The 9144-nt window shown below is 39.5% G+C and overlaps 1 protein-coding gene across 1 annotated transcript; it reads right to left on the bottom strand.

Annotated features, from left to right (window-relative positions):
* Positions 1 to 4766: 4766 nt before the first annotated feature.
* Positions 4767 to 8761, bottom strand: LOC308406274 (uncharacterized protein). Its single transcript, XM_080897182.1, has 10 exons — positions 8696 to 8761; positions 8467 to 8555; positions 8259 to 8386; positions 8113 to 8164; positions 7176 to 7273; positions 6938 to 7074; positions 6789 to 6854; positions 6555 to 6601; positions 6241 to 6389; positions 4767 to 5750 (listed from the first exon to the last, which is right to left on the bottom strand). The coding sequence occupies exons 2-10, from the start codon at positions 8547 to 8549 to the stop codon at positions 5428 to 5430; spliced, it is 1083 nt and encodes a 360-aa protein (XP_080753308.1). The 5' UTR covers positions 8550 to 8555; positions 8696 to 8761; the 3' UTR covers positions 4767 to 5427.
* Positions 8762 to 9144: the final 383 nt, after the last annotated feature.

Below are 9144 nucleotides of genomic sequence, written 5' to 3'. Positions count from 1 at the left end.
TATGCAAATAGCACAGAAAAAACAGCCCATTCAGCAGATTTCAAATGGTCTTTTTCTTGTCTTCTCTCAGCGTCTGTTGTGTTCTTTGTGTATTTTTGATAAATCAAGTAAAGCTACAGGCTATGCATCACTCTGTGTCATCTGTCAGAAGGAAATGAATGGTTACTTGGAGCTTTACACAGGGCTTTTGTATCCTGTTCCCTTTGAGGACAGCTACCATGGGAGAGCAGATGAGAAGAAGTGAGCAACAAAGAAAAATCTGATTTAGAGTCTCCTCTGAGAAATTTATCTGCGATATTAACATCTGATATCTGAAACATGACTGCTCGTGTGTGCATCAGGACAAAGTAACCTTTAAATTTTCCCAGGACGTGCCACTGAGTCTGGATGATGAGTAAGTAAAGCAAGGGGAGAAAAATCAATACCAAACACAGGGGTCCATCACAAATGAGGGAATGGAGATTCATACAACAGTCCACTAAAAATAGATAAAAAACAACAACTGAGAAGTGGTAATCAGGCAGCTCAGGGGAAGAATCTCTGAGTGTGGCAGTCTTTTTAGGCCTTCAAATCCCTGACTGTGCAGAGTAGGCCAAAGCCAGCTGCCTGCAGTTTGCCACTCCCGTCCCCACTCCACCTTATCGTTTATTTCCACTCCTGTCCTTGGAAAGTAATGCTGTCTTCCCATCCAAGTCCTTTCCCATCCCTCTGCCCCATCTCTAATCCAAGTGTCAACATTCGCCTTGGAGCACTTGTCAAACACTTAGATGGAGCATACACATATGGTGAACGTCATATACACATAGATGGATACAACACACACACATACACAAACACGCACACACAGATGGATCCTCTGACAGGGCTTTCAACATAAAGTGACCAAAACATATGCCTGTCAGCACATACTGACAATTAAGGGCCGGATTGTGATGAGACACAGTTGGATCCCTCCGTCTGTCTTTGTTTATAGAGTTTTGAAACATGCATGCACATTTACTTTATTTAGTTATTCTTATAGCAACCTCATTATGGGATTCACAGTTCCTTTTATTTGTTCACCTTTGGCATCAAAGATGTTCCAAGTAGGCATTGTTATCTCCAATTTTAGTTCTAGTACATGTTCCATTAAAAGTTCACTTGATAGGCAATTTTTGTCCAAGACCACAAAACTGTCTTGGAGCTAAACTTTGTCCTCTACTCAATTGTAAGGAACTTCCTATAAGAATAATTATCTGTCACAATTTGCAAAGGAGAATCGTGTTGAGAGAGTGAGGAGTGGACCCAAACGCAGGCAAATAGAGACAAAGGTGGAGGATAACAGAAAGCGAGCCTTTATTGATGGCTGAACAAAACAACCAACAGGTGGAATGGAGAAAATGAGCCAAACCCTAAGCATAAAATAACACGAACCTGAAACAAGAAATTATAATAGAGGGGACAGAGAGCAGAGGTTACACAGGGGATGACTGGCACACAGACCAACAAAGAGCAAAGGACAACACACACCATAAATACACACCAGTTAACAAAGGGGAATGGACAACAGTAGGGAGACAGGGCTGGGATAAATCTGACATAACGAGACACAGGAAGTAATTCAAATTCAAATTCCAATTTTTATTTGTCACGTACACAGTCATACACAGTACGATATGTAGTGAAATGCTTGGACAACTGCTCGTGACCTAAAGAAAACAAAAAAGGAAAAGGCTATGAATGAGATAGGAAATAAATATGAAAAATTAAAAAGGGTAAATTTAACTAGGAAGGAATAAAATATAAATTAAGGTTAAAAATGAAATAACTGTACAACACAAATTAGAATGAAGGGTAAATTTAACTGGGAAGAATAAGATAAAGATAAATATATAAATTAAAGTTGAAAATAAAATAACTGTACAACAAAATACACAATACACAATATAGAACTATATAAGAATGTATGAAGAAATCTAAATATAAATAAATATATACACAATAACAGCAGCTGTACAAGTATTAACCGGAAATGAAGAATATAGTGACCAGTGTTGTGCAAAACCAAAGTCCAGAAAGTCCAGTGTGTGTGTAAGAACCATATGTGTGGGTCAGTACTGTGTGGTGGTGTGATTGAGAGACCGTATCGCCTGCGGGAAGAAGCTCCTCCTCAGTCTCTCTGTGTTGGTCTTCAGGGAGCGGAATCGCTTTCCTGACCTCAGCAGAGAGAACAGTCTGTTGTTGGGATGGCTGAGGTCCTTCACGATCTTCCTGGCCTTGGTCCGGCACCGCCTGCTGTAGATTGAGTGCAGGTCAGGGAGCTCGGAGCGGATGGTGCGCTCAGCTGACCGCACAACCCTCTGTAGAGCTCGTCTGTCCTGCATGGTGCTGTTCCCGAACCAGGTTAAGATGTTTCCCGCCAGGATGCTCTCTATGGTGCAGGAGTAAAAGTTCCTGAGCACCTTGGAGGGCAGTTGGAAGTCTCTCAAGCGTCTGAGGTGGTAGAGACGCTGTCGGGCCTTTTTCACCACGGTGTTGATGTGACAGGACCATGACAGGTCCTGCGTGATGTGAACTCCGAGGTATTTGAAGCTGTCCACTCTCTCCACTGGGCACTCGTTGATGACGGGGGTCTGGTAGTTCCTCTCCTGCTTAGTGCTGAAGTCCACTATCAGCTCCTTTGTCTTACTGACGTTTAGAAGGAGGTTGTTCCTCTGGCACCAGTTCTCCAGATTCCTAATCTCCTTCAGGTAGGCCGTCTCGTTGTTATCAGAGATCAGGCCCACCACGACGGTGTCGTCAGCAAACTTGATGATGGTGGTGGAGCTGGTAGTGGCCACACAGTCATATGTGTACAGCAGTAAAGCAGACTATACTGACAAAGGACCAGGACTATCAAGGTAAAACAGGAAACACACAGGCTGAACTCAAGGCACGTAAGCAGCAAGAAACGTAACACAGTGACCCTTCCCAAGAACAGGAGGCACAGAAAAAGAACAGAAACCTAAAAACCCAGGAACTATAAACATAATACAAACAGAAAACCATAACTCACAGAATAAAACTTAAAGCAAACACACAAAACACTGGGTCGCTGACCCAACCCTCAGCATAGCCCACCGACAGATATAGAACACTGACACAGGATCTCACACTGGCATTTTTTACCTTCCTCACCAAAATGCAGACAAAGCAACCTCACAAACTACAAAGTAAAAAAATATAATTACTGTTAAAATCTATTCAAAGTAATTGACCTGGATCAAAGTATAGGAACAAAATAACAACATAAATGACCCCTTGGGAAAAGTTATAATTTGATGCCAGGGGTACGGTGTACATTTTAGGACATCGTCAGGTATCAGACAAAAAATTGTCAGGTGTCAGTTGTCAAAAAAAAAAATTGTCAGGTATCAGAAAAAAAATTGTCAGGTGTCAGAAAAAAAATTGTCAGGTGTCAGTTGTCAAAAAAAAAAAGTCAGGTATCAGAAAAAAAATTGTCAGGTGTCAGACAAAAAATTGTCAGGTGTCAGTTGTCAAAAAAAAAAAGTCAGGTATCAGAAAAAAAATTGTCAGGTGTCAGAAAAAAAGTTGTCAGGTGTCAGAACACAAGGTACCAGAGAGAAAATCTTCCTGCAGGTGGCGCTGTTGTCATGTCCCACCCGAATTGATTTCCAAATATGTCATCAACGTGTGACCGTGGGAGAGCGTAAGGTCATTGACCTCACCGGAGTTTTACCGTGGTTCAGGCTCCTAACGACACAAGGTAAGTTTAACTTTTTCTCCCTTTTGTTCATATTTTTGCCACAGTTGTGTTATATTAAGTTGCAGTTATGTTGTGAAAGTTACATATCAGAGACGGAAAGCCAGTTTTGTACGAAACCAAATCAGTACTATTTTTGTCTGGCTAATTCATTCTAGCTAGCGACAGTGGTGAAACGTGATTCAAATTTAAACTGTTCAGTAATTGTTTTGTATACATTTCAGCAAATGGACAAGCTGAAAGCTTACGAGCAGTTGCATTTGAATACTAATCCTATTTGAAGTAATACATTTCCAGTGGTAGACATGTTAGATTGTCACACCTGGCTATGCATTGTTTTATTAATATTATATATTGTCTTGATAGCTTGAAGGGGATATCACTGGACTTATCCATGGCAGTAGAGTACATCCATGCACAGAGAATCATTCACCAGGATATAAAGCCAGCAAATGTCATGGTAAGCCATATTGTATTTTTCTTTTTCTCCACTTTGTTTTTGAAGATCAAAATAAAAATAGTATATTATTTATTTAACTTTATTCTCTTCAGTCTATTAAACACTACATTTGAACAATGAGAAACTTTTCTGGCATATTCATATAAAGGATTTTTTTTTTAAAGTAAGAAGCCTTACATTGTTTCTTTAATAGTCCAATTTTTCTTTAATATGTTGGTTCTTGCACACCTACAAAATTCCCAAACATGTTGTAAGTTTAGGCTTTACAAACTGAAAGTTTCTATTATTTTATTAGTCTGTACCACTTGCTTAAGTGGAATGGGGATTAAAAAATGCACAGGACTATAAAACCGGGTTGGATCATTAACCAATCTGTTAATTTTAATGTTGGGTATAATAAACAATCTCAGAATAAATCTGCAGTGATTGGGTGATCTGGGTGCTAAAAGCTTTGAGGGTTTTTTTTTTCCCCAATTATGAGCTGTGGTCTTTGGAATGACATTTTTGATAACATTTGTGAAATTTTAGACAACCTGGTAAGTTCTCATATGTATACCTTATAGGTTCACCACCCTTCTAAGAAGGCAGTCCTGACAGACTGGGGCATGGCAAACATAAGAGACACTGTGATGCTTCGTCAAGGGAGTAAGTTCACTGCCCAGGCTACTGGTCCAGCTGGTGGCACATATCTTTACATGGCCCCTGAATGCATACTGATGTTTGAAGAGGCCTCGTTCCAGACAGACATGTGGTCCCTCGGAGCCACATATCTGGAGATCCTGACGGGTTCCGCTCCGTGGATGGTTAAAAAACAAAGAGAACTGGCTGCACTAATGGCCACCAAAACCCCACCACATGCCCTATCACATCTCAGTGACAAAAACAGTTTTCTTGGTGGTTTGGTGAGCTATGACCCAGACTCAAGGCCTTCCGCATCTGATGTTGTTAAGTTTCTCAAGTCAGGCCTTGATCTTACGAGCCGATATGGCTACAAGTGGTAATGTTGCTACAGTCTGCAGTTCAAAAGTCTTTCAATGTGAATTATGTTCTACATTATTGTTAACAAAAGTTGTGGTAAATGAAACACTGAATCATTATGAAAGATGGCACCTTGTCAATTGTATTTCAACATTTTATTGTACATTTTGTTGGTCAGACAGTTTTCAAATTACCTGTTGATTTTAAACAAGGATAAATAAATGTTAACAAACACTGTTGTGTGATTTTATTGGTCATTGGAAATGTTTACTGGTGCACCTTCCATCCTCTCTCTCTTCAGAAAGATGTATATGTCATTTGCCTCGGCAAACGTAGAAAGTGTAGGAACTGCATTTCTGTTCATGGCAGTTGTGAGCTCTTGGACTAGCATGAGGTATGCAGCAAGGCAACCATCAGGTGTGCAGGGAAACTGGCTGTTTTCTAAAATGTTCTGGCACATGTCTCTGAATTCCTGGTTTGCTACCAGTGAAGGCTCTTCCCTCTCACAGATTAATTGCTTGGCATAGTCTAAAAGGTCTGGGTCAACAATGTGCAGCACATTGCCATATCCTGCGAATGAAAGACAATATTGAAAAGATGTTCACTTTGAATGTTAAAAATAAATGAATAATGACAAAGCTGTTCTAGAACCTGTATAAGAAGCAGTCAGTGTTAAAATTTTAGTAATGACTTTCAATGCTCCGAATCGTGAAGCTCCTGCCTTAATTTCTGATCTTATAGAACCCCACGCTCCCTCTCCCAGCCTGTGATCATCTAATCAATGGCTGTTAGTAGTCCCACCAGAAGACCAGAGGCAAGAGATCTTCCAAAGCGGTGGCTCCCAGGTCATGGAATGCTCTGCCTCCATCATTACGTTTCCTTGATTGCATTTATTCTGTATGTTCGATTGTGCTGTTTTATGTTTATCTGTTTTATATTATTGTGAAGCCACTTTGTGGTTTTTATCCTGTGAAGAGTGCTATATCAAAGTAAAAGTAAACTAATGAAAGTTAAAAAACAAACAAAAAAATAAAACCCCACAGGCTTTCAAATGACATACCAGGAGGTGGTGAGGTAAACAGAAGGTCGGGTTTCCCAAATGGACCAGGTGCATTGCGTTGCTTGCGGATGTCATGGGTGTTCCAAACTGTTTGCTCCGTTTTTAAGTCTCTTTGAAGCAGTGGCAAGTGTGAGTACTGCAAGCAGTTGCTATGAAAAAGGAGAATTAAAAAATTAATATGTTCATCTGCTTCTTTGAGGTAGAATAAGTAAAAGCTAAATTTTAATCAGTACTCAAAAAACAAAGGCATTCCTAGACCACATACTTTCATACTGCTGCTTGATTATTTTTCATGTCTAAAAATATTGACTTACATGTGCACAGGATTGTCCAGTTCAAGGATCCCAGACTCCATCATGGCCTACGCATGTTGTTTTGAAAAAGACATAAGTTGTGAAGGTGAGAATTTCATTAGTGAAAAGGTACAGATGTACATAAACACAGATTCTGGCCTTGTGTTTTCAGATAAACTAATCCATCGTATGTTTAACGAAATTTGGATGGCTACTCTTTGTTAATAGGTTTTACAGGTGAAAGATTTGCTTTACCTCAAATGTTGTCAGCCATTTCTTAATCCATGTCCGCTTTAAAATACTGTTGAAACATTCAGCTCTCTAAACAACAGAAACATGACATTATCAGTTTTGTTGTCAGGTTGTTACTTTAGAAATAGTCATTTACCAGCTTAAAGACATACCTGGTTGTGCACTGATGTCCCCATTCTGAAGCACCTCCATGCCTGATTCCCAAGATCTCGCATGTGAAATGCCATCTGCATTTGACCCACAACAAGGTTCTCCTTTCCTCTGTCCCCCCGAATCATTTGAGGACAGCCTAAAGACACAAACTGAAGATAATTAGTGAATGATGAAAAAATAAATTTATTAACAAAATGTAATCTTTTTTAACCCCCCATTTTTTAGTATATTGCATACCACCCTGTTCTTGAACAGCCTCAAAGAAGTATCTGGCCACAAAGTTTTGCTTGCGGTTGGATGTGCCCACCTTTAGCCATAGAACCTTCCTGGAAAATCTGAAAAGAAAGAAACAGAAAAGTGGCCACTTGTACATATGATTTAATCATGTTTTGGCACTATGTTTGGTTTTTGTTACATTCCCCAAGAGTATGCTGGTTTTCCATTGTATTATGTCTAGGCGTTGTTTCTGGTTCCTCCGGCCATTTTGACTGCCATAGTTGTGTAGGCTTACATGCCTTTGGAATTGAATGTGACTCTTGACTGTGTTCAGACTGACGCGAGGGGAGAGCTGCCTTTTGTTTTGTAATCCCTTGTATTCTCCTGTTTATGTGTTGGTTAGGTAGGTTATCGTAAATTGTACATTTTATTTTCTTTGGAGTTAAATTCTGTTTACTTTATATCAGGGATGTTTTGTTTGTTGTGTTGGTCTTGGCCCTCCCTGAAATTAACTGCCAGTCTGAAATGGAACTTTAAGACTAGCAGGAAATAAGCCTTTTAAAAACCGCCATCTTGAATCCTCCTTCACTATTCATACTTTATCTTGGTCCCTTAGACCAGGCTTGGCCAAATCCAGACCTCGAGGGCCAGTGTCCTGCATGTTTTAGATATCACCCTGGGTAAACACACTTGAATAAAATGATTAGTTCATTACCAGGCCTCTGGAGAACTACAAAACATGTTGTGAGGGTAATTTAGCCATTTGAATCAGCTGTGGATCAAGGACACATCTAAAACCTGCAGGACACCGGCCCTCGAGGCCTGGACTTGCCCATCCCTGCCCTAGACTACTCAGGAGAGATAACACCTCAGTTTACCGCACATCCTTATCTTGAAGCAACTTTGTACTATCACTGAATATAATAAATTAAGTAGCGAATGCCATATTCAAACCTACCCATCAATCCCCAAATGTATCCACATTCCAAAGAACTTCAGTTTATCATTGCCTATATGAAACAACAAATAATAATTACAATTTGTTTCAACAGAAGTACCATCAAAACATGTTTGGAAGGTTAATTGAAAAGATAAAATAAATACCATCAATGTGCCGTGTGTCATTTGGACCACGGCTGATGTAATTCCGACGGGGAATTTTCTTCTTTCCAGGAGATCTCCTCTGAAGACCACTTGCATCCATATACCTCATTATATTAGCAACATCGTCTCTACAGTAACAATAGATTTTACTCTGAGCTCAACAGTAAAACAAGAGAACACTTGATCATATACACACTATTTAACCAACCTGTAACAAGGCCGCACTCCTCTGACATCCCTTACCCGCTTTACCATTGCCCTGATTCCTTGTTCAGGAGACCACTGTTTCATCTCACTCTAAAAAACAAACAAACAGACAATTGAATGTTTGTTTTTTTTAAATCACTACAGAAAATAACATTTATTGTTTCTACAATAGCTCATGACACAGACTTCAGGAAAATATATATTTTTTGCACTGATGTTTTAACGCTTACCTCCACAGCTTTGTGGATTTCAGTAAAAGGTCGTTGGGGGCATCTTCGCTTCAACCCTAGAAGTTTTAAAACTTGTCTCAGATGCCTCTCACTGTTAAAAGACAACACAGACTTACATTATATTAAATGCAAACTGCATGTTTTGTCATTTTAGAGAGTTGTCACGGAAACTGTTGAAATGCAGACTTACCTTATTTTATGCCCATATGAATTCAGTGCACAGCTGATTTCCTTTTGTTTTAAGCCTTTGTTGAAGAATGTTATTATCATCATATCTTGAAAGGTTAAGTGTAACAACAACAGTCTAATTGATCACCCACCTCTTACACTGAACATAAGTAATTAACCAGTAAAGTACTAAATCTTTTTATGTGGCAATTACACTAAAAGCATCGTCTATTCAGTGCCCACAAATAAAACATGTGTAGCAAAAAATACACTTCTTTGAT

The sequence above is a fragment of the Rhamphochromis sp. 'chilingali' genome, assembly GCF_963969265.1.
Source record: "Rhamphochromis sp. 'chilingali' genome assembly, chromosome: 11".
Lineage (NCBI taxonomy): Eukaryota > Metazoa > Chordata > Actinopteri > Cichliformes > Cichlidae > Rhamphochromis > Rhamphochromis sp. 'chilingali'.
This window is presented reverse-complemented; position numbering and strand designations above follow the sequence as displayed.

What these genes read in the sequence shown, in the direction of transcription:
- LOC308406274 (XM_080897182.1), bottom strand. Translation starts at nt 8,549, where the DNA reads ATGAAACAGTGGTCTCCTGAACAAGGAATCAGGGCAATGGTAAAGCGG. An exon ending in TGACACACGGCACATTGATG is followed by an intron (nt 8,165 to 8,258) that starts GTATTTATTTTA and finishes TGTTTCATATAG; the next exon opens with GCAATGATAAACTGAAGTTC. An exon ending in AATGGCTGACAACATTTGAG is followed by an intron (nt 6,602 to 6,788) that starts GTAAAGCAAATC and finishes CAACATGCGTAG; the next exon opens with GCCATGATGGAGTCTGGGAT.